General features: G+C 49.3%; 1 protein-coding gene across 4 annotated transcripts in view; it reads left to right on the top strand.

Annotated features, from left to right (window-relative positions):
* Window positions 1-25037, top strand: part of ASTN2 (astrotactin 2) — a gene marked incomplete at both ends in the record, with an annotated part of 917251 nt that overhangs the window by 657397 nt on the left and 234817 nt on the right. For all 4 annotated transcript variants that reach the window (XM_082842116.1, XM_082842118.1, XM_082842117.1 and 1 more), the window contains 3 exons: window positions 13237-13361; window positions 16551-16655; window positions 19679-19858. In XM_082842116.1, coding sequence (XP_082698242.1) covers window positions 13237-13361; window positions 16551-16655; window positions 19679-19858 — 410 coding nt within the window. The remainder of the gene's footprint in view (window positions 1-13236; window positions 13362-16550; window positions 16656-19678; window positions 19859-25037) is intronic.

Below are 25037 nucleotides of genomic sequence, written 5' to 3' on the forward strand. Positions count from 1 at the left end.
TTAGGTTGCTTCCATGTCTTGGCTATTGTAAGTAGTTCTACAGTGAACACTGGGGTGCCTGTATCTTTTTGAATTATGGTTTTCTCCAGATATATGCCCAGGAGTAGGATTGCTGTATCTTATCATAGCTCTGTTTTTAGTTTTTTAAGGAACCTCCACGCTGTTCTCCATAGTGGCTGTGTCAATTTACATTCCCACCAACAGTGTAGGAGGGTTCACTTTTCCCCCCACCCTCTCCCCCATTTATTGCTTGTAGACTTTTTGATGATGGCCATTCTGACTAGAGTGAAGTGATAACCTTATTGTAGTTTTGATTTGTATCTCTCTAATAATTAGCATTGAAACATCTTTTTATTCTTTTAATTTGGAGTCTAACCTACTAGAGGTTCAAGTTCACAAATGTTTTTGAGACTCTTCTGTGTATCTCAGGCTTTGTTGGGAGCTGGAGAAGGAGAAGGAAGACACAGTCTCTGTTCTCAATGTGGGGGGAACAGACACCTCACAACAGTTTCTGTGCATGCTGAGGTAGGAAGAGAAGTATTCAACACATGGGGCTGGGGGGCATTGCCTCAAGCATAAATAACTCTCCTAAAAGTCAGGAGTAGGGTATGTGGTTACAAAAAATCAAATCAACCAGCAAAACAAAACCAAAACCCACGTTATAAAGAAAAGAATTCCAAATTAGTGGCCACCTGTCCCTGGGTTCTTATTATAGCTCCGTCATGTGACTTGGACAAGCTGTGTGGAAAGGAGTAAAACAAAAGAATTTGAGGTCTGTTCCAGCTCTAAAACCTGCATCTTTCTTATTTGTCATCAAGATAGGCTTTTTGAGAATGTTAAATTAAACTGTGCTGGAACAGTGTTCTCTGCAGCAGCAGTAGCTACCATTTATTGAGAGCTTGCTAATCCCTGGCCTTCTGCTAAGCTATTCAGATTATGGACTCTCTTAATCTTTACAGCAAGTATGTGAGGCAGGGATGAATGTTATTCCCGTTTTTCTGATGAACAAACAGAGGCCCAGAAAAATGCAATGTTCTGTCCAACCAGAGCCACACAGGAGATGGGAGGTGGAACCAGGATGCAAATCCAGGTGTGTCTGGCTGGTTCCCATGGCTTCCCCCCTTGGGAACTTCCTCTTAGCCCTCTAGAGCCATTTAGGGACATCCATGTTAGTCAGGGAAATGGACCCAGGGCTGAAAGGGTCCCCAGAGATGGGAAGCGACTTGCGAAAGGTCACACAGCAAGTGAATGCACAGCTTCACAGAACTGGTCTCCTCCAGCGCAGGCTTGAATGCGCACGAGGAACGGTGAGAACACACACTAGGATTCAGGGAGAGTCATTGCCTCAGCCCTTGGAATCATTTGGCAAGTGCTTTTGTGCCCCTGCTCTACGTCTGCTGTTCTGCTAGATCCTTGAGATAGACATGAATAATGGTGTGGGGTGGAGGGGCCCTGAATACCAGAATATGAAGATCCCAATTGCACTTGAAATATCTCTAAAGGTTCAGGGATATTGGCTTCTGCCCTTGACTGTGATAGAATTAGCAGCTAGACCTCTCAGGGAGGGAGATACACTGGAACCTGTAGCTTAGGGCGTGGAGAGAGAGATCTAGGCTGAGTGGCACCCCTCCCGGGGCAGCTGCCACCTCGGACCAGGAGATTCTGCACTCATACCCTGCAGATCTGTGGGAGGGGGCAGGTTTTAGGCTTGGATCTCATCCGGCTGCATCTGGGCTGTATTTGGAGCAAGGCTAATTTCCCTCTTCAAATCTCATTTATAGCGTCTGAAAAAAAAGAGATAATGATAGCACTTGGTTGGAAAAATGCAGAGGTTGGACCTAGTGATGTCGAACTTTCCCCACCCACAGCTCTAAAGTTTTATGCCCGGCTGTCAGGGCCTTGGATCCCTTCTCTTGAGAACTGGAGGGACAGTTCAGGAAGATACTCCGGAGGACCTAGTGACAGCAACTCAGCTTGGTCCCCGTGTTATGACAGGATGAGGAATCCCGGTGCTGACACACAGGCGAGAGATGGAGGGCGAAGCTGCTGAGGAGAAGATAATGTTTCTCTAGCCTGCAATTTCTTTCAATTTCAGGGATCGCAGTTACCAGGACAGGAGTTAGTAACAGCCATACCTGGAATGCTAAAGTGAGTTTGGTGCCACTGGTGGAAACGGTTTCGCATTTAGAGAGGGAAGCCTTGTGCATTGTGTAACCCAGGCTTCACATTCAGTGTGTGTGTGTGTGAATACACACCTGTGTATGAATGAGGGTGGGGCAGGAGAGAGAAAGACAGGTGTGAGCATGGTCGGAGAGGCGGGTAGAGGGGTGGAGCTGACAGCCCTGATTCAATTGTATGTGACCCTAGGAAAATGACCTCACCTCTCTGCACCCCAGTTTTCTCACGTTCATCATCGAGGTAATAATGCCTGCTTTGCAAAGTTGTTGAGAAGTGTCTGAGTTTGTTCAGGCTGCTATAACAAAATACTGTAGACCGGGTGGCCTAAACAGCAGGCATTTATTTCTCACCATTCTGGAGTCTGGGCAGTCCAAGATCAAGGCACTGACAGATTCAGTGTCTGGCGGAAGCTCACTTCCTGGCTCTCCCCATGTCCTCACATGGCAGAAGGGATAAGTAGCTCTCTGGAGCCTCTCTTATAAGGGTGCTCATCTCAGTCATCAGGGATCCACCCTCATGACCTAAGTACCTCCTAGAGGCCCCACCTTCAAATACCATCACATTGGGGGTTAAGTTGCAGCGTATGAATTTGGAGGGAACACAAACGTTCAGTCTGTAGTGAGCAGGTTAGAAATAAATCCTCCAGAGCATCTAACACATGGTATGCGTTCAATAAAGGGCAGTTACTGTCGTTAATGTGGGGATCCTCTGGGACATGCAACCAGCACCGGTATTTTCAGTGACTCAACCTTCATGTTTCAGCATTTCATTTAGGGGGAAACCAAAACATCCCTAGCATATTTTTGCATAGTATTTTTAAGAACACAGAGTTAGACTGTTCAACGTCCAGCTTACTAGCTCTGTGAACTTAATTAACCTCTTTGTACCTCTGTTCTCTCCTTCAAAAAAGATAAAAATAAAAGTTAGAATAAGGGTTCTTACCTCTCAGGATTGTTGTGAGTATGAAATGAGATATGTGCAAAGCCCTTAGAATGACGTCTAGCATATTGTGAGCAATCGATAGTTATTAGCTTTACAAATGATCCTGCTGTTTTGATACTAGCTATCTAGGGAAGAAGGGGCAAGATGGGTAGGGAGGCAGCGATGAGTGAGGCAACGATCAGGCCTCACAGGAGGGAGATTGCAGTCCCACAGCTGAACGCATTGTTCGCACCCCGCACCCCGTCATTTCCATTCAGCTAGGAGGCGTTCGTTCATTCACTGAATAAGCATTTATTAAGCCCCTTGTGTGCTTCAGCCACTGTGTCAGGGCTGGATGCACAGAAGTGGATAAGACAGACATGGTCCTTGTCCTACAGTGCCCTTGGTCCAGTGAAAGAGACAGCGAGTGACCAGGACCACAAGTCCAGTGTGAAAATGTTAGGATAGGGTGGTGTGCAAACTCAGGGAAGGGGCATCGAACCCGCAAATGAAGGGAGAGCCATTGACATAATTCTGGGAAAAAAAAACGCAAAACTGGAGTGTGGTAGGCAGAATAACGGCCCCCAATATGTCCACATTTTAATCCGTGGAATAAATTATCTTACATGGAAAAGGGAGATTAAGGGTGCAGGTACAAATGAGGTTGCCCATAGTTGATCCTGAAACAAAGAGATTATCCTGGATTATCCAGGTGGGCCCAGTGTAATCCCAAGCGTCCTTAAAGTGGAAGAGGGAGGCAAGAGAGGAGCTCAGAGCCGTGTGATTCCAGAAGGATTTGAGTTGTCTTGGCTAGCTTTGAAGACGGAGCCAAGGAACGTGGGCAGCCTCGGAAAGCTGAAAAAGGCAAGAAGATGGATTCTCACCTAGAGCCGCCAGGCGGTGTGCAACCCGGCTGACACCTTGGCTTTAGCCCAGAAACCCATGTCAGACATCTGGCTTACAGAGCTCTAAGATAAGAAGATATGTCATTCTAAGGCATTAAGGTTGCAGTGATTTGTTATGGCAGCAACAGAACACCGATACACGGAGCCAGTGGTATCTTTGAGTTAGGACTGTCCTTCTAGAAAATCACTCTGGCCGCAGGATGGTGAACAGGTCGGAGGGGCAAGGCCGGATGCAGAGAGCGCAGTTAACAGGCTGTTGCCACAGGCCCTGGGAGAGGGGATGGTGGCTTAAACCAGAAGAGACGGCTGTTATGTGCTGTGTCTGTACCAGATCCTGGAATCCGAGGGGAATCAGCCGAATAGATCCCTACAACCGAGACCTACAGGGCCTGGGATGGAGACAGACATGCAGAGAACAGCCATCCCTGGCAGCACTACCCGACTTATCCCATGACTCTTCTTCTACTCCCCGCCACATACAGTTATGATGGAGACCAGCAGGTTCTACCTCCTGAGTCTTGCTCACACCTGTGCCTGTCACCTCTGTTCTGCCATCCAGCTACTCCATGATGTCTTGGCTGGGTCGCTGCAAAACCTCATACCTGGTCTCCCTCACCCCAGCCTTCTTCCTGTCCCAGCCCATCCTCCACCCTGCATCCAGGCCTTCTTTCTAAAGCTCCAATCAGATGGCATCACTGTCTTGCTTAAAACCTATAATGGGTCTCCTTGCCCTCAGAATAAAGCGCACTTTCCTTAGCATCGTTTAGCAGACACACACACACACACCTCTTTGGACTTGGCACATGCTATTACTTCTGCCTGGACCTCACCCCCGCCTCCCTTCCTCACTCTCTCCCTGGATGACCCCTCCCAGTCGATCAAGACTCACCTCCTCCAGGGAGCCCTCCTGACCTCCCCAGTCTGTGTTAAGTGCCCCTCCCTGGGTCTCTGAACCTCCTCTATGAATCTTAAACTACCACATTAACCTATAACCGCGTCTTTAAATAGTTAAGGTTCAAACAGTTTTTTCACTGCAACTCAGTTATGCAAAACACTGTAGTCTTCTTAATTTTCTACAGCCGATATAATATTTCCCTCAAGTTTTCATTCCACTGATAGCAAAAAAAGTAGTTCAACTTGCCAGTTAAGGATACAGAACATACTCTTTAGGGTAACTGTTTAGTCTGTTCAAAGGTGAACTCCTCAACAGCCAACCCTGTCTTTCCCTTACCAGGCAGTCTCCCCGACCTCTGCTTGGCCTCAGGGTGCAGATGGGGGCTGGGAAGAATGTGGTCTACTGGATCCTTGCTGGCGTTCGCTGTGTGATTTCCTGCGTGAGCTCGGCTCTCAGCCCTTGCACTGGCTTCCATTGTGATATGGATGGTCTTGGGCATTTCTTTTAAGAGGGGCTACGTATTGGAATCCACTCCCAAGTCCACAGTCACAAAGTCCCCACCCTCTGTGGGACCCTTGTTCTAATCTCAGGCCTCCTTCCCCATCCCCGCTTCCTTGGGAACAGGAGGCTTCTGCCAAGAAGGCTTGTCATCTTTATTCTCTCTACCCTGCAGGTGCAGGACGTGGGGGGCCGACTTCTGCTGGCCTCTTGCTCACCTACTGATACCCTCTCATGGGACCTTCTGTTGGCTTCTCAGAGAAAGGGTCTCACAACCGCCCCCCCCAGATTATACCCTGATCTAGGGAAGCAAAGCCCGTCGTTCCTGCTCGCCCCCATCCCCCTTGGATCTTCCCCAAATCCTTGTTGGTATTTAAACATTTGTTGGTACCTCCCTCAAGGCTGGGGTGAGTAAGGACGGGATGTTGACTTCCAAGAAGCCCAGAAAGAGGGTTGGTGACTCTCAAGCCTGAACTCTTGGCCTCTTGGTCTTCTGGGCAATTCCTCCCAGAACTAGTGGCAGAAAAAAAGGGGTTTCACCTTCCTTTTTCTGTCCTGTGGGAACTCCCCTGAGGTCATAGCCTGTACTAACTGTACATTAAAATAAGATATTATGATCTGGGTTGGCCAGGCCTGCCTTTGATGTATAAGAGACCTTCACTCCCAGCACAGGTTGGCTTTCAAAACTATTGTCTAGCTCAAGTCACTACAAAGTCAGCTTTGAGATCTAGCCCAAAGCGGAGTGACGGCTCCCTTTCTCTTCTAGAAGGTATGTGCTCTTCTATCTAAGGACAGATGCCTTTGATTTAGACCAATATGACTCATAGGGAATGAAAAAGGCTTCATTTTAACATTTTCAGCACCATCATCCACCTTGCACACATTTTCACACAATTTATAACATGTGTCTTACGCTAGGCTGTGAGCACCTTGAGAATGAGGAATGTCTATCTTATCATTGTTTTCCCAATGCCTGGGACACAGTAGTGAAAATTTGTTGAATGAATGAAATGAAAGGTTGAATGAAAGAATGACTAAATTCAGGGTGCTTGAACAAAAAACTTCCATGAAGACTCCCAATTAAGAAGCAAATCACATGAGAACAGAGTTAGAAACAGAGTTTCTAACTGTACCCAAGAAGGGCAGGGCTTGGGGCGGGCGTGGTTACTCACCACGAGACCCTATGACTCCAGCACCTACAGCATGGCTACAAAATCTAGCCCAGTGCGTCTCAGTCTGGGCTTCAGAGAAACAAAGATTTTGTACCAGCCGCCCCCCACCTCCCAGTTCCAGAGGTAGGGAGTGGCCTTCCAAAACCACCCAGAAAGGTACTGACAGAGTCGAGATGAGAGCAGGGACCCAACTCCTTGATCACAGAGGAAACCACATCTCAGTCAAAGTTGCCTCTCACGTGGCAGAAAGGCTTAGTTTAGCTGGAGGCGAAGGATGGGTCATGGTTCAAACCAGGGGAGGTGTCCCCATTAGTATTGGGCTTTTTTCTTGGCACCGTTTCAGGAGGCTGCGGGCAGCCTAGGGAGAGCCAGGGAGAGCGGCCCCGTCCCTGCGGACTCAACAGCGCGCAGGCCAAGACTCCTATAGTCTTCCCTTGACTAAGGAAAGGCTGCAGACAGTGCTGACTGGCTCTGGGATGATTTACTTCTCTGAAATACCTCCATTTAAATGCTAATTTCCCCAGAACTGAGGGGTGATCGGCTCTTGCATGCTGGTGGCTGTGTATTAGTGTATCCAAAACACTCACATGTATTCTTGAATGGGGACAGGCGGGAGGGAGAACCTTGGGAAGGGTCGGGGGAGCCAGGATGGCCAAGGAGCCCAGCTTCCCTCGCTTGTCGACAAGTTCCTGCCGGCATGGCTGATGACAGGGAAGCTACGCAAGGGACTTGCTCCGGGGAAAGGCTCCCTATAGGTTTGTGTTGCTTGGAGGTCATATGCAGGGGGCATGGGAGGTGAAGAAGCCTGCCCCTACTCTGTACACAAATGAACAGATTCTTGGGGGGCTTGTGCTGTAGGAGGCCCCGGGCTGGGCTCTCTGAGGCTCTCAAAGGAATCCAGGATCTGGTTTGGGGTTTAGGAAAAGGAACTAGCACTAAAGATAACTAGGGGGCAGTTCCCTGGTGGTCCAGCGGTTGCGACTCCGCACTTCACTGCTGAGGGCCCGTGTTCAGTCCCTGGTCGGGGAACTAAGATCCTGCACGCCGTGTGGTGTGGCCAGAAAAAAAAAACAAAGCTAACTCTATATGGAGCCTCTTCCTCAGCCCTTGAAGTTCAACTCATTACTCCCATTTTACAGATGACATTAGGAAGGCTGAGTAAAGTGTAAGTGACCTCTCCAAGGTCACACAGCCAGAGTCTGGATCCATGTCTGTATGATGTCTGAGCCCATGCCCTTTCCACCACCAGATCCCAAGGTAACTGCTGGAATTTACTCACAAACAAGAGGCGTGAGAGAGAAGTGACAAGAAAGATTTATTCCAAGTGGGGAAAACTGACATGGTTTCTTGGAAGGGGTGGTTTTTCGACTGGTCCTCCTGTTTCCTCCTAGCCTTCCTCACCCCCCACCCCATCCCCTGCACCTCCCCGATGTGAATGCACACGTGTGTTCACGTGCTCACCAAGAGTGGGAGTTCCGGCCAGCCTCTGCTGAGTGAGATCACTTTTTCCCATCTGGTGCCCGCTAGCTCTGTGGCCCTGGCCCCTATCTGAGCTCCATGGGAGTCAGGGTGTCTGCATGTTAGGAAGTTAGAGGAAGAAAAAGTAGGGTTTTGAAGCTTCTTATGGAAAGGCTGGCATTTTAGACTAAAATCCCCAATATCCCTTGGAAACTAAAGCATTTGGGTACCCTGTAACAAAACATCAGAAAGGACTCCACACAGGTCATACACACATTACTTTTGTCTCTGGGTTTCCTTCCTTTGCTTCCGCAACAAACGTTCATTGAGCACCTACTTTGTATGCAGTTGACACTGGGCTCAGCCCTGGGGAAGGCGGCAGCAAATGGGACAGGCATCGTCTTGGCCCCCGTGGAGCTCACAGTCTAGTGGGAGAGTAGAAGCTCACAGTCTAGTGGGAGAGTAGATATCCATCAAGGTCCCGAAGAGCACATCTGGGTTAGGAACTATGAAGCTCTTCCTAGAAGAAAAGAGCAGGATGCTATGAGAGGGTGTGACAGGAGAACTGACCTTGGGAAGGTTTCTGAAGGGCAGAGGAATAATGTGTGGTCTGAGTGACAAGTAGGAGTTGGCCTGCTGCAGGGGGCTGGGGGCCAAGAGCTTTCCAGAGAGGGCAAATCCTTTGTAGGAAGTGAGTATGCCCCATCAGAGGGACTTAGGGCCAATCAGTGCAGCTGGACCGCGGGCAGGGGCACTGGTTCATGAAACAAGGCAGAAGGAGTAGGCAGGGGCTAGATGGCGGAGGCCTTGAGACCTTCACACAGTGCCTGCGTTCTCCACCAGGCACCTCCTCTGAATTCCCACTGCCGTACCCCTAGCGTGCATGGGAGACCCCAAAACACATTTGTGGGATGAAAGAGACCTCCCGCTCCCAGAGTTCTCCTGAGTCCCCGGAACCCAGGATCTGCTACTTTAAAAATCTTATGAATTGTTTCCATATAATGTCAATTGAGATTGAACTGTTTTCATGGATATTTGCGGGGGTAGATGTTTGTCCAAAGAAACAGTAGCCCTGTCGCCGTTAGAGACACAACTTATGCAGACCCGCACACACACAGATATGCACGTACAGTGATATCCCTGGGCTCGGAAGCACACCCCTCCCTGGCCTGGTCTCAGGTTATCCCGGTGATCAGGAGCACGGGCTCTGGATAGATCCAGTGAATGTGTGCTTACTGAGTACCAGGTTCTCAGCTAGGAGCCCCATTACCACTTCCTAACTGTGGACCTCAGTTGGACAAGTTCCTTAACCTCTCTGAGGATCCATGTCTTCATCTGTAAAATGGGAATAATAATAGTAGTTATAGAATTCTCACGTGGTGAAAATGACATACACATTCACATGTATCTTGACACACTACCTAGGACATAGCTGATGATCGACAAATAGGATCAATAAACAAATATTACTCTTCTTCCTATCTGCCTCTTATTAGGATTCGTTAGTTGCCTGGTAGTTTATACTACACACACGCCCACGTACACACGAGCTCTGAGAATCTGGATTTGTTTTCGAGCCAACTGAGTTTCAGCCAGCACCCTGCCATCCCCCCCATCACCTCCCCCAGGTGGGTGGATTCTGAAGTTGCTGTCTGGGTTCTGCCTGAGGTTCTCGGCCCAGTGGCACCTTCCCAGCTCTGCTCTTCCCATCCTGTTTTGCCTCCCGGGAGAGCTGACTAATGCAAAGGCCCTGGGCGCCCTCTGCTGGCAGAGGCCATGCAGGACTTGTGGCCATCGCCCAGGCAGCCGCGAAGGGGCCCAGTCCTGAGGGGCCATCATTGGTCCTTGGTCTTTGCTGCAGCTGTCTTGTCATTCCCTGCTCCACCCCTGCCTCCCTCCCTCCCCGCTCTCCACACTGGCCTGTGAACTCCCACCCTTCCATGGTCTCCCACCTTCTCACGCTCTTCCTTGAGACCCTCCCTGCGTCCTGCGAAAACCTTCCTCCGAGAAGGGGAGTGTGCGCTGGCCCCCTGCCCTCCTGAGGTCGGCCACTGTGCTGCCACTCCCTGAGGTCAGATTGAGGTCAGATTTGCCCAGAGTCAAGCCCAGCTTAAATAGAAGGCAGAAGGATTAGAGGAGAGGAACGTGGGGCTGGCAAGGGTGTCCCTGTCCCCCTCCTCTGTGATTATAAACGCATAGCCAGAGATGTGAAGTCGTGACCCTGGGTGGTAAAGTGAAAAGTGACGAGTTGCCTTCAGATCCCTCTTCCCAAATGCACTTGGTGTGTAAGTCCAGGGAGGTCAGTTCACGTCTCAGAGCCTCCATTTCCCCATCAGTCAAGAGGGGGTGTAATCGCACTCATCTCACAACATTGGAGTGAGGGTCGTGAAGTCACCTGGAGAGCAGAGCCCCTCGTATGCGGTCAAATTACAATGAGTAACAGACCCCTTCTTTAGGCTGCAGCCTGTCTGGGCTCAGTGCACCCCGGGGTGCTACGGCTCTTCCAGCTTTGACAGCCTGTGACTGTCACAGGCAGCGTCTTCAGTGCCCCGCACCTGCGCAGTGATGTGGAGTGTGGGCTTTGGGGCCAGACCACCTGAGATCTCCCGCTTCCCGGCTGTGCGGTTTTAAGTAGTTACATAACTGCTTTGTGCTTCTGCTTTTCCACCTCCCAACTAGGGGTCTTAAGGGCACCTAATTCATATGGTTGGGTGAGAACTAATGTAAAGTACTTGGACATCGCCTGGTGCATAGGAGGTACTCAACAGTTTTTGCCATCATTGTTATTGTGATTTCACTAAGGCAGGCTGAAGAGCGCTTAGGATCCCCATTTTACAGATGAGAAAACTGAGGTTTGAGTGGTTTGCTCCAGGTTTCACAGCTAGGATGCAGTGTGGGCAGATCAGGAACTCAATCTTCAGAGCCATCTCAGTCTTGCCCTCTCCTATTCATAAAACAAGTGCTTGGGTCTCGTGGGGAAGGGACCTTTAGCCAAAAGCCTCCAGCCCATCCAGATCCCTGATAGCTGGCCCTACTGACTGTTCTGTGTGGCTGATCCATTGTCTCCCCCACCCAGCTGGGAAGATCTAAAGGACAAAGGGAGAAGCCAGTCTATCTCTGGATCCTGAGTACCTAGCTCAGGGCTCCACCCCGAGTGTGTGCTCAGCGCACGTTAGTTGAATGACTAGGGCAGGGGGACAGTCTCCACCTCATTGTATGTCTAAGGGAAGGTCTGTATCACAAGAGGCCACCTCATGAGGGGACAGGAAGAAACTTAGTTCCTTAGGCCCTGGTGGGAGTTACATGCTACCTGGGGGCACTTCCATGACCCCTGGCAGGTTCTCTTTTTCTAGTCACATGGCTGACCCACATGTCCAAGTCTGCAGACAAATCAAAGGCCAGCCACAAACACAGGTGGAACCCACGACAACAGGCACACGTGTAGACATAAGCAAGTACGGCTCTGCAGACAAACATGGGCACAGCCATGCTGCACACAACAGCATGCTTAACTGTACAAGTGTGGGCCTAGAAACTCAACGTCGTGCGCATGCATGCCCAGCAGACAGTCCAAGGCCCAGCCGCTTACCTCACCAGATGTGCAGTGAGAGAGACCAGGTTCCAATCCCAAATTTACCACCTCTTCACTCTGAACCTCATGTTTCCTTTCGTGTAAAATGAAGATATTGATAACTATCTTGTGGGTCACTGTGAAGATTAAATGATTAAATAGATGCAAAGTGCTTAGCGAGATCCTAGCAAATTAAGGATTCAATCAGGAATTGTCAAAGATGACACTGATGATGATGACGAAGATGCTGGTGATGTTGACGATGGAGACAGTGGGTCCTCCCCTGGATTCTGACCTGCTCAGGGGTCGGACACCGAGAAGGTGTTCACTAAATGAATGACTAGAGGGTGAGCTTTGAAGGTGCCTGGGGTGGAGTGCATGGGGACGTGCAGTACAGAAAGGAAGGTGACCCAGGTCACAATGCTTGCTTGGCTGCCTTTGAACTGCCCGAGATCCAGGCTTCAAAGGCATTGCTTTGGCATCACAGATTTTTGTTTGCCTCTTTCTGATTTTCATTTCAAGGTTGCCCATTCCAGGTGGCAAAATGAAGCGATCAACCTCCCCTTCCCTTTGTTCTTCAATTCCCCCTCCTCCTCTCCAGATTGTAGTTAGTGTCTCTAACTCTGAGGATTTCTGAATAAGAAGGGACCTCAAAAGTCAGATCTGAATACAGAAATGCCCTGGATACCGTCCATGCCAAGTGGCTATCAAGTTCCCTACTTGCATACTCCCAGCTACGGCAAGCTCACCACCTCGCAGTGGCAGGCTGTTCCATTCTTAGGCAGGTCTGTTGTCTGGATTGAAGCCTGCCTCCCTGCAATGCACTATCACCTCATCCCCCACACCTCAAGACTACCTTTGTTCAGGGTTCAGTGCCCCGAGGGCACCCCGAGGCTTGTCTTCTGTTTCCTGGAGTGGCCCTGCAGAGAAGCGACAGAGGTACCTGAAGAATTTAGGGCAAGAAAGAGCACTAGCCTAGAAGTGGGGAGATCTGGTTTTGAGTCTAACCCGTTGGTTGTCTGTGAGAAATTTGCTCCCCTTCTCCTGGCCTCAGTTTCCCCATCTCTAAAAGGAGGAGTTTGATCCAAAGGATCTCTTAGGATCCTTCCACTTTAGCACTCCAACACCCATTCTTTCAAGCCTTCCTTTCTCCAGCTCAGTCTCACCCGCTCTTTCTTCAAGCACTCCACACTCTCCTCAGTTCCCTTGCATCCTGGCTCACCGTTGTCACCGCTTATGTAAAGGGACATTTAGCAGCCAAAGAGACAGTTTATAGAATATCAGACTGTGTCTTAGGCAGTTGGCAGCTTTCTCCCATTAAGTGTTTAAAACTACCCTGAGATCTGACTTTCATAGAAAAGGAAACTGAGGTTCTGAGTGGACCAGGAACTTGCTCAAGATCACGCAGCTAGTAAGTGGTGGGCCAGGACTGAAGCCCCAGCCTGCCGGATTCTGGAACCCATCCTTAGCACCATGGCCTCGGGGCTGGGACTCAGGGAGCCAGAGGCATCCCACCAAGGCCGTCCACAGGCTCACGAGTCAGTCTCTTCTGTGACTACGAGCTCCCTGCCCTCCTTCCCAGCAGCACCTGCAGCCTCCGCTTCCTCCATCTGGCAGCCTCTCTGCTCCTCTCCACAGGGAAAACAACTTCATCAAGGACTTTCCTCAGCTGGCCGACGGGCTGTCAGTGATCCCGCTGCCGGTGGAGGAGCAGTGCCGGGGGGTCCTCTCCGAGCCCCTCCCAGACCTCCAGCTGCTCACCGGTAAGACACACATGCTGGACCCCTCCCCAGCCTCCCTGACCACACACCTGCTCTCCAGTCCAGCTCAGCTCTCAGCACATCCAGGATGGGCCCTGCCAAGCCTCTGTGTTTGGGAGGGATGGGATGGGAAAGGGACCTACCTACCATTTCTTGGACTCATGGACTGTGCAGAGCTAGGGGCTTCCCTGAGACTCCAAGCTCTGAGCCGAGGCCGGATTTACTCTCTTAGCAAACTTCAAGTACACAGTGCAGTATTATTAACTATAGTCACCGGGCTGCACGCTAGACCTCAAAACCGCACTCATCTGGTGTAACTGAACCTCTGTACCCTTTACCCAACATCTCATTTTTCCTGCCTCTAGCCATCCTACTCTCTGCTTTTATGAGGCCAACGTTTTTCAATTGCACATAAAAGTGAGATCATGCAGTTCATTTTTAAGTCATTTTAAAATAAAATAAGTGGACCTCCCCCATCCCCACCCCAACCAGGAGCCTCTCTCAGTTGACAGCATCTCAGTTACACAAGCTGTTTTTGAATGTGGGCACTGGGCCATCTTGGGGGTTGGGTATCATTCCTCTCGTGTTATAGGTGAGGAATCTAGACTCAGAGAGGTGAAGGGACTGATCAAGGTCACACAGTAAATCCGCCAGGACTAGAACCGGGTGCCATGGCTCCAGGTCTTCTGCCCTTTTCACTCCACTCTGCAGTCCGTCCCTCAACCCCCAAGCTCCGTCTCTCCCCTACTGAGAAGCCCTCTTTTGCAGGCTCTCCTGAGGCTTGTATTTTCTGTCCCACTGTGGGATGCCCATCTGTTCCACCTCATCTTCTCCCAGTTCCTCTCTTGCCCTTTTGGGGGACTTTCCCAAGATGTAAGGACCCTGGCTCTGCTTTTGTGATACAGTACATTGTGGTTCTGCATTAGTGGTACAAACTCTTAGGATTATTTGTTTTGATTTGGACACCTTGGAGGTGTCCTCATAAAGGAACTGTTATATTTTAAGGGTTATTATTTTTTGTTTTTTTTTTTACTTACCAGAAAAAATACCCTCCCCCCCAATCCCGGGGCTTCATTTTACCCCTAATCCTTTGGTGGGGATCTAGGATAGAGTCAGGTAAGATGGGGGTCAGAGATTGAGTAGGACCGGGGATGGGTTTTTGGTCAGGAATAGTATGCAAGGAAGTGAGTGAGTCAGTAAATAGGTATTTATTGAGAGCCTACTATATGTCAGGCTCTGTTCTGTCTCTGCAGGAGTGGGAATAATATAGACCATGGCCTTGACCTCAAGGAGCTGACATTTCACTGAAGGGGCTTATATTTCCAGCTGGAATCCAGGAGGGACCAGGGGTGGGGAAGTGAGGGATGGAGTGATGATCACTTATGGGGGTGGCCCAGGGATGGTGTGAGGGGCAGGGAAGATGGTTTGGTAAATTTCTTGATAATCAAAAGAGGCAGCAGCGTTGTTTTGCTTTGTTTTGTTTCCTTTTGGACACCATTCCACCAAGTGCCTAAGCTGCATCAGCAGTCTGCATCAGAATATCTGCCTCCCTCTATTGGGGACGGCCCCTCCAAGCCTGCTCAGAATTAGGGCAAGCAGTCATAGACGGGGCAGAGGCTGCCTGGGTGCTGTTGTCTAGTCTTCCTGTACAGACTGTTTTCTTTGCCCTGACTCAAAACACGGCCCTCTCCCCCTCTCCCACCCTCTCTCCTTCTCTCCCCGGTGTCTGCAGAGGAAGGAAAGGACAGGCAGAGCAGATAAACAGAGAGGATGTATTTGTAACAAAACAACCTCCCTCCAGTGGACATATCTTTGGGGATCATGAATATTTTACTTTAAAATGAAAAGAAAGCCTCTAAGAAATTATATTATTCCTGGGGCTAAGGGGGGAAAAAAAAGTTGATAGTAATGGACAACTTCTATACTGCAGTAATGTCCAGGAAGAAATCATTTGTTCCAGTGAGATTCTCATTTGCATCTTGGTATCAAATATCTCTTTAAGTGCCTCCTCACCAGGGGACAAGAGAAAAGGACAGAAAATGTGCCTGCCATTTGCAGAGGATACACAACAGTAACAGTAACTGCTGATGTGACTAGCATTTCTTTTTCACGTATTTTTTCCTGATGATAAAAAAGAGAGTCTGCAGTGCTTAGAGCACAAAATTTAGAAAATGGAGATGAATAGAAATCGGAAAACAAGGATCTTTCGCACATCCGCCACACTGAGTTAACCACTTGCTAACATTTTGTTGTGTTTTTTTTTTCTTTGTTTATGTTTTGTCTACACTTGTGTTTCACACAATGCATTCTGTGGAACATGAGTTCCAGTGAAACCTAAAAACGGGGCTCCTTGGTCAAAAATGTTTGCAAAATGTTATGCACTATCTTCACGTACCTTTAAAATGCATATTAATTTATTCAAGGTGCTGAGAAATTATACAGCTTTTTTTGTTTTAATCTTTTTTAACTTTGTTTAGCCAGCGTTTCTTGGTCTTGTTTGAAATGGTAACCTTTCATGTGTACGCACAGGTATTTTATGAGCTACCAAAGGACATCTTATGTTTCCATGTTAGGAAACAGACAGTCTGTAGAGGGTGAACAAACATAAATCGTCAGATAGGAAATGTGTTAGGCTTTGCACATGGTCTCTGTCACAACTGCTCAACTCTGCTGTCATCGTGCAAAAGTAGTCTTAGGCCGTATGTGATGAATGGGCTGTGGTTCTCTGGCCCCCAGTCCACACGTAGGACATTTCAAGATTACCAGAGGACTTCCACTGCTATTAATTTATTTGAGTCTCACAATACGCTTGTGAAATAAGATCAGCCCAGGTAGCCATGGTATCAGATGGGGAAACTGAGGCACCGTGCTATCTAGCACCCCATGGCAAATCGCCACGAGAGTTAGTGGAACCGTAAACCCATTCTTGCTTGTAGGGTAAAGGGGGCCATGTGAGCTGTAGAGCAGAGAGAAAAGGCGGGGTTGGGGCTGAGGTCAGAGGCCAGGAAGGAAGAGGCCTGGAGGTGGAGTCCAGATAAAACCGCCAACCCCAGAGAGAGCCCTCACCCTAGGGCCGAGCCTCTGTCCACTTAGAAGAGGTGGCTGTCGCCCAGAGCCCAGGGCTGCAGGGTGGGCTTGTAGGGGGAGGCCTCTACGTGCTGGGCTCACACGAGCTTCTTCTTCCCTCCCCAGGAGACGTCAGGTATGATGAGGCCATGGGTTACCCCATGGTGCAGCAGTGGCGGGTCCGCAGCAACCTGTACCGCGTGAAGCTCAGCACCATCACCCTCTCGGCAGGTGAGGACTGCCGCCCGCAGCCAGGGGGCGTGGCGTGGTTCCACTCAGGTCCGCCAAGGATGCTGGCCCTGGAGATGCTGAGGGAATGAGGCCACGCCCCACCCACCCACCACCACCACCACCCCGCCCCCCCCCCGCCATCAACAATCTCACAGGGAGGGCAGATGGACAAGCAGGCAGGACAGTGGTGTCCACACACTGCAGCAGGTCAATGCAGTAAGGGGGCCGCTGTCCATTGTGGGGAGTCAGAGAGGCTCCTGGAGGAAGGGGTGTCTGAGCAGGGTGTGGGGGATGGATAGGAGAGAGGGGCGGATGATAATCTAGGTCACACTTACATTCTCCAAGTACTTCAGGTGTGTGAATTATATGAGTTCTTTCAGGCACTGATTCCTCTGGGTTCTCCTGGCTGATTTCTTTTCCTGCCCATTTCCTACTCAGCAGTAATGCAGTCCCTGCTCCCCTCCCCCCACCCACCCACCCACACACACACACACACACACACACACACACACACACACACACGCACGCATGCACACACACGCTGCTCACACTTTGTCCACATGAACCCTGTGCTTCAGCTGATGGGGACAGTTTGTTGTTCTCAAAATGGGACATTTTCCTTCTTGTCTCTGTGACTTTGCGCACGCTGTTTCCTCCGCCTGGATCTCCTCGCACATCCTACGATACTCGGAGATGCCTCCCCCATGATCTCTACCCTTTGGAATAATTCAGGGAACTCCCTGTGCTCAACTGCCTATATTAAAGCACTAACAAGTGCTTGACTCACATCAGAATCCTGTCTGTCTCCCCCACTAACCTGAGAACTGTGGGTAGGGCTTGGGTCTTATTTATTCCTGTACCTTACATTCCTGCACATTACTGGTGCTCCGTTTTGATGAAGGAATAAAAGATAAACGAAAACTGAATAGTAAGGAAATGAAAACTGAAAAGATGGGGCCTGGCCTTGGGTTTTCTACCCTGACTCTTACTCATAACACTGCCACTGGGTTATTGTCCAAGTATCTTGAAATGGTGGGCGAGCTCTTTTCTCCTCTTTTCTCTTTCAATATCGCTTCGTTCGTGAACAACATGGAACTCTTTTAGCCTGGGTATGGGAAAGTATAAATAGTAATTATGGCTGACATGACCCAAGCGCTTTATAATGTTTCATATCTTAGGGCTTACATCAGTCTCGAGGGGAAGGCATTCTTTATCACTTTTTTTTTCAGATAAGGAAACTGAGGGTCAGAGAGGTTAAGTAACTTGCCCAAGGTCACACAGCTAGTAAGTGGCAGAACAGGAGCAGGGCAGGGATTTGAAGGCAGTGTTGTCTGCCTGGATAAAGAGCCACAGGGCATCTCCATGGTGTTATTTACTACTTAACAGAAACCATCTCATTATTAACTCTGCTGCATTAATTACCCAGCTGCATGGGTTAACAGGTTGATGGGGAGGGGTTGTTCTAATCAAGGACCCATTCTTTGAGCCCTGTTTCTGTTTTTACCACCACCCACACCTTTACACCTGCGCTTGTGAATAACACTGCGGTGTTCCTGTTAGAACTACAAAGGTGTATCTACTTTAATTAATCAATAAGGACGCTCCCGAGAACTCCCTTGTAAATCAGATGTTGGCAAATTGGAGCGCATTTTTAATGTGGAAGAAGAGCTTGCTCTTTTACATTTTACTTTGATGTGGCACAGAATCAGCTGTTCTTATAATAATGGGCGTCAGTGTGTCTGCCGTGTCCGGGATCTGTGCCGTGAACCTGGTTGACTTGTGGGTGGGGAAGGATGCATGTGCAGACTCAGAGACAAATAGGGCAGACCTTCTGCTTTCAAGGTGATGCCTGTTGAAGGTGCAAAGGGTGGGTGCTCCAGATGGTGGGAAAAGCTTCTTGGGGGAGGGGTGACTTCCTGGGGCCTGAAAGCATGAGTGTGACTTAGGGAGGAAGTGGGAGTCCATTGCAGGTAAATCGTGGGGGGGGTGTGTGTGTGTGTGGAGAGTGTGGGAGGGATATACATAAAGAAAAAATGATGGAAATCCCAGATCACATACAGGAGAAATAAGAAAACTGATTTGGCCACAGATAAAGCCTGATGTATGTAGCTCATGGGAGATGACCTTGGAGGCCTGGGATACCCAGGTAAGGTCATTGAGCTTTATCCATAGCAGGGAGGAGCCCAGAAGGTCTTAAGGCCCCTGGAAAAATAGCTTGGTGACCTGCCTGTAGGAGGAGAAGGAAGGCAGGGGGGCAGTGGTTACTGAGTGATTGCTGTGCAGGCCCCATGCCAGGCACTGAGGACTCAGGCCCCTTTGGCATAGGACTAAAGGCAATGGAACAGCAAGGAGGCCCTTGACAATGGCAGGAGAAAGGACATAACTGTTGTTTTAGGGAGGCTGAGGCAGGGACAGAAAGGGAAGTGATGTTACAGGAAGCTAAGCCAGGGATCAGATATGAGGGCACAGACTGTCTGCTGAGCCTGGGCTAGTGCAGCCCCCAGGCTCCAGCCGTGGACAGCTCAGGCCCTGGATAATTGGGTACATGGGAAGTGCGTGCATCCTGGGGTGAGAAGAGAAGTGGGTTGGAATCCTAGCTCCTCTGGCTGGAGGACCAAAGGCAAATCAGCTCCAGTTTATGACCTTTGACTTGCTCATCCACTCCACAGGGCTTATTATGGTTGGGACTGCAGTGCTGGGCTGAGGTTAAATTAGACAAAGTGTCTGGAACATCTAGCAGTGTGCCTGGTACACGCTAGGTGCTCAGTAGGTATCAGCTTTGACTTTTCCTGGTTGTGATGTTCAGATGGCCAGCTATAGGCCTTCCTCTGCTGTTGATTCCGTGTCAGTCCTAGTGTCTTGTGTGTCCACCAGCGAGAGCAGTCTTTGCAAAATAAGTGAGGGAAAGCTGTGCACATGTGGCTGCCACCATGGTGATGGATAAAGCACCAATCCAGGCTTGTCATTTGCCGGCCACCAGCCTCCCAAGCCTGACCACCTCTGCGTGCTGCTCCTCTGTCCAGGCTTCACCGACGTCCTCAAGATCCTGACCAAGGAGAGCAGTCGGGAGGAGCTGCTGTCCTTCATCCAGCACTACGGCTCACACTATGTCGCAGAAGCCCTCTATGGCTCCGAGCTCACCTGCGTCATCCACTTCCCCAGCAAGAAGGTCCAGCAGCAGCTGTGGCTCCAGTATCAGAAAGGTAAGCCTGGAGGGCTTGCTGGAGGTGGTGGCCAGATGCAGTGTGGAGGTAAGGCTGCGGGGGACATAACTGAGCTCCCTGGGAGCTAAATCCTGGCTCTGCCCCATAGAAACTGGGTGGCCTTAGGCAAGTCCCTGCCCCTCTCTGGGCTTCTCGTTCACTGTGGATGGAATGAAGGGCTGTGTGATGCTTTCTCAGGAGTCTTTCAGTTCAGGCATTTCCTGAGAGCCCGGGGTGGTGTTCCGGACTCCAGAACGCTGGCCTTCTACTGCACGCTCCTTGTTTCCCACTCTCTCCCCTTGAAACAACTGCCAGGGTCGGCGGGTGGAGGAGGCTGTGGGGTGGGAGTGTGTCTCCTTGACACCTTCTTCTCTTCAGGCTCTTGAAAGAACCCAAGAAGAGCTCTGGCTCCTTTGGGAGCAGTCACCTCATGTCTGGGGGACAGTTTCAAGTCTCTGCCATGGAGAGAGTTTATCCTCAGGGAGGGTCAGCAGATCTTACTTCCCTCCGATTCTCAGCTATTATCAGAATTGGAATTTCCCAGATGCAGGAGACCAGTCTGTGCCATTCCCCTTGGGAAATCCATTCCCTTCCCACCTCAGTTTTCCCTTCCTGTGAAATGGGTACTTTAGCCATTCCTGTCTCCCTCCTACATTAAAGGAAAGTGGTTTATGCAGTAGCATTTGGAGAAAGACGGAACTATGGCACACATGCAGTATGTATTGTAACAGGTCCATGTAGTCACAGCCCCATTTCACAGATGAGAAGATGAATCTCAGATAAGTCAAGTGCCCTGCAGACACACGTAGCAGGTGAGGATCACTTCCTGTTACCATTGTTACTATTATTATCAATTAATTTGAAAAGAAAGTCTCTCGATCGACAGAAAGGGTGAGGAGTAGTGTTAAAACGTGCTTGCACCTTCTGCATATGGACCAGCCATCCTATCTCCAAGAACCAGATCGACCGTAACTCCTAAAACCACAGAATGTGGGAGCCACAGGGACCTGGCAGGTCTCACTGGGCTCAGCACTCCCATTGCACACCTGGGAAAACTAAGGCTGAAAGGGAAGAGGAATCTTGCTCAGAGTCACACAGCTCCTCTGGATAGAGCCAAGACACAGCGGGACGCTGCACACTCCCTGTCTGGCTCTTCTCATGCAGCCCCTCATCCCCAACTGGATGAAGCCCTTTGTCTTTTCCCGAACAATTCCCTTTGCACTCTCCACCCTGTCATGGTCTCATCCCTCCCTTTCTCGTGTGTGCGACTGTTTGGGGCACCGGGGGTGGTTTATAGGCGCAGGGGAATAATTGAGTTGTCTGGGAATAGCTCCGGTTTATGGCTGTGACAACAACAGTCTTTAAGGAAGTGCATTAAATCAATAGAAGTCTCATTGTGCTACCCTATAAATAAGGTGACACATCATTAAGCAGGGCAATAAACTTCCGGACTTTGAAGTAATACAATTAGGTTATGTTTATAAAAACCTTCGCTCACTGTGGCCACTGAACCAGTTTGCCTCGTCCGGCATTTGGGGCCTGGGATGCTGCGCTAGTGCTGAATCCCACCCCAGCTCCACCCTCGGCTGCTTCCAAGCCTTGGACTTTTTCACTCCAGAAAATGCTATTTCTTATATACAATGGATGCATGGAATCTATGGCAAGTAAGATGGGGACGAGGGCAGACAAAATGCTGAAACAGCAGCTGGGGACCCCCTTCAAGACTCAGAGAACCTTCAAGTTTTCCACAAACTTGCTGGGTGAACTTGGTACAGAAGCTTTTCCTTCTGGGCTTCCAGGGCAAAGGCACCTTTCTTTCTTCCCTCGTCCGTGCTCGCTCCCAGAAGAGCATAGGGATACAGTGAGGCCGGCTGATCTGTGTGTGTTTCTTCCTTTCTGTCTCTACCTGATGTGACCACCTGGATGGTACATCAAACACTGTAGTTTTACTTTTAAATTTGCAAGTGATGCTGGGGAGGGGGTGGATGAGAAGCTGGAAATTTGCCCACGAAGGACAGAAAGGACTCTGGACTCAGAGATAGTTGGTGTGTGTCCCTTCTCTCCCCAGCCACCTGTGTATCACTGACATCTATATGTCAACTGTGTGTCATTGACATCTGTGAAACCAGGGTTCACTGGGGACCAGGTCAGGATGAATCTGGGTTTGGAAGCTGATCACTCTTGGGGCAGAGCTTGTGGGAAGAAGACAGATTAGAACAGTGTCGAAGTGGGACAGACAGGATTTCAAGTCCCAATACCTCTTCTTACATCCCTGCCAGGAAGCCTCAGGCAAAGTAACTTCTAAGTTTCAGTCTCCTTGTTTGGTAAGTGAGGGATAGTAATTTCCTTACAAGGCTTTTGGGAGAATGAAATGAGATAATACAGGTAAGACACATCGCATGCAATACGTACATAAAAAACAGTTGCTTAATGTGAAGTGACGTTATGGACATCAGCTGAGCATTGTAGTCCTGGCCACAGCTCTTGCTAATGTGTGGCCACAGCCCTCATTTCTCCCTGAAAAGCACCTGTGTCACTAGTCCCTGCAAATATCCTTTCAGCCCAGCAAGGGTAGAGGGTGGAGTGCTCCAGGATTCTTTGAAATCTATGTTTAGACCCAGATGGTGGTTTCTTCTTGGTAGGAAAGGCCAAGGCTGAAAGGGCAGGCTGTGAAGAGACCAAACAGGGTGTGGATAAGAACCACGGACATTGTACAGCCCTTCACAGTTTACACACAGCCTTCCTTCGGTCCTCCCACCTACCCCTTGAGGCAGAGAAGGCGCAAATACTCACCCTTTATCTTAGAGAAGGGAAATCTGAACTTAAAAGAGATTGTCGGCTTACCAGGGACACACAGTTTGCTCCTGAATGAGCTGGTGTTTAAATTCCAACCTGAGCCCACATCCAGTGTCCCCAGACATTAGAAACAAACGTCCCAGCCTTTCCAGGTTCACTAATCATGGGGCTCTGGCCACTGTTGTGATCCAGCCACTAGAAGTCATGGAAAGTCAAGGGAGTTGGGGTGAATGTGCCTGATTAAAAGATCTCCCACGAGTCATTCATTAACCTCTGGTTCACCGGTACTTCCTAAGTGCTTCTTCTCAGCAGACCTCGCGCCACATGCTGGGGCATTGCGGTAGGCAAGACGTGGGTGCTGTCCTCACGTGGGTCCAGCCTGTATTAGCCTTCCAACATTTTGTCATTCTTGTGATAGACTTTTTTTTTTTTTTTAATCTACTGATAGATGGCTGGAGAAAGGCAGGTGGCTGGGCATGTGGTGGGGAACCCAGTCACTGTCATACGATGGCCCATAACTTGTTTCATGTACCAGTTCTGATTTGCTGGGGAGTGGCTTTTCTAGACCAGTGTGTAAAGGTCACTGGGATCACTGGGAAAGAACGCCGAGATCAATGAACAATATCTGCTGTTTGCAGAAAGGGAGAGTGGTTGTCCATACCTTTGTATTGTTTCCCTGTAATAGGGCAAAATGAAAGCTTGAACAACAGACCCAGCTTCAGATGATGATTCCAGAGAGGCACTGGGCATGCCAACAAGAACTAGAAAGATCCAGGCAGGGAGGCGGGGTTTCCTATCACCAAGTGGATATTATGGGCATTCCACCAGTCTAGGAGGGACTGGAGCACTGGACAGGTCAATTAGATGGTACCAGCCAAAGCCAGGAAGAGCTGGACCTTAGAAGGCAACTAGAATAGCTTAAGTCATCCCCAGAAACTCCAGCCCAGGTATGATTAGCTTGGAAGCTGTTCAGCCTGTCAGGTTCCTTTAACCATCACCTCTGCTCCCAGGCCGTGCTCCAAGCACCACGTCAAGTTTTTAGTTTCTTGCTGCAGCTTAATATTTTCACTGTATGCTACTGTTTTCCTGATGCACCTATATTTTGAAAAGCTACTTTCCTCCTAATTGGGGCTTCACGTCACTCTTTGACTTAATATTCACACCTTCTTCCTAGCCATGACCTCAGTGCATGAGTCTTATATCATGATTAAGACTCCCTGTATAAAGTTACCCTTCTTCTGGCTATCTTGGATAAAGACTTCCTCATTTGCAGACAAAACACAGGTTTTGCAGTCGATGGACCTCGGTTCAGATCCCAGCTTCCCTCTTACAAGCTGTGTGATCTTGGGCAAATCGGTTCACACTCTAAGATCTACTTTTCCATATGCAAGGTACGGGATCCAATGACAGCATAGACACATCAATGATGGACTTATTTATCTACCACTGAGCCAGGCATCTAATTACTATCTTGATCCAGTCCACTCCCTCCACCCATGGCTGCCGCATACACTCGGGTAACCGTGATCCCAGATGTGTGTGTGTAGGTACACACGTGTATATGTTGGGGCAGGGGGAGATATGGCTGCTACTTTACTCCGCTTTCTTGTCAGTTGACTCAGCACTAAGGACAGGGGTAGACTGGACTCAGGTGGAGAGGGACTGCTGGGGTGGAGCCAGTGAGGGAGGGAGCCTTGGAGCTCTACTAGGGAGGTGTCTGTGACACCTGCACTTCTGTTATCCCTTGTCATTCTCTATTCAGAGGGGATAGTGATGAATGCAGAAATTATGAGTCTGATAGGTTTCCTGAATTTTCAGTTGCTTCTTTTTCACGGAGAAAGTGACTATGGAAGGTAAAGGATGCGTGCATGTAAAGGAATTGTTCATTCTGTGTGTGTGTGAGAGAGAGACAGAGACAGGGACAGAGAGAGATAGAGACAGAGAGAGATGGAGAGAGATTGACTGAGGGAAATAGGAGGAGACAGAAAAACAAAGAGAGATAGACACAGGGAAACCAAAATCCACAAAGAGAAATGAAGAAACAAAAAGGGTAGAAGAGAAAGTGTATGCGATTAATATGTCTTTTCCAAGTTTAGAGACTCGGTGACCCTGATGAAAGGACATTCTCCATGTGAAGGTTGAACTGCTCTTGAGTTTAGATTGGGAGAGCCTATAACATAGAGATGTCCCCACAGATAAATGCCTGTTGCCACCTTTAAGAGATGTTTTATCTCTATTTTAATTTCCCAAGACTGTCCAAAGGAATGAACTTCTGCATTTCCATTTGAATTACGATGCCCTTTTGAATGTCACCTGAAACATTCCTAGATTACTCTTTAAAGGAATTCTGGCTGTTTGAAAGGCACCTCAGGGGTTGGGGAGG

This window comes from Leucopleurus acutus (genome assembly GCF_964270905.1).
Source record: "Leucopleurus acutus genome assembly, chromosome: 7".
Classification (NCBI taxonomy): Eukaryota; Metazoa; Chordata; class Mammalia; order Artiodactyla; family Delphinidae; genus Leucopleurus; species Leucopleurus acutus.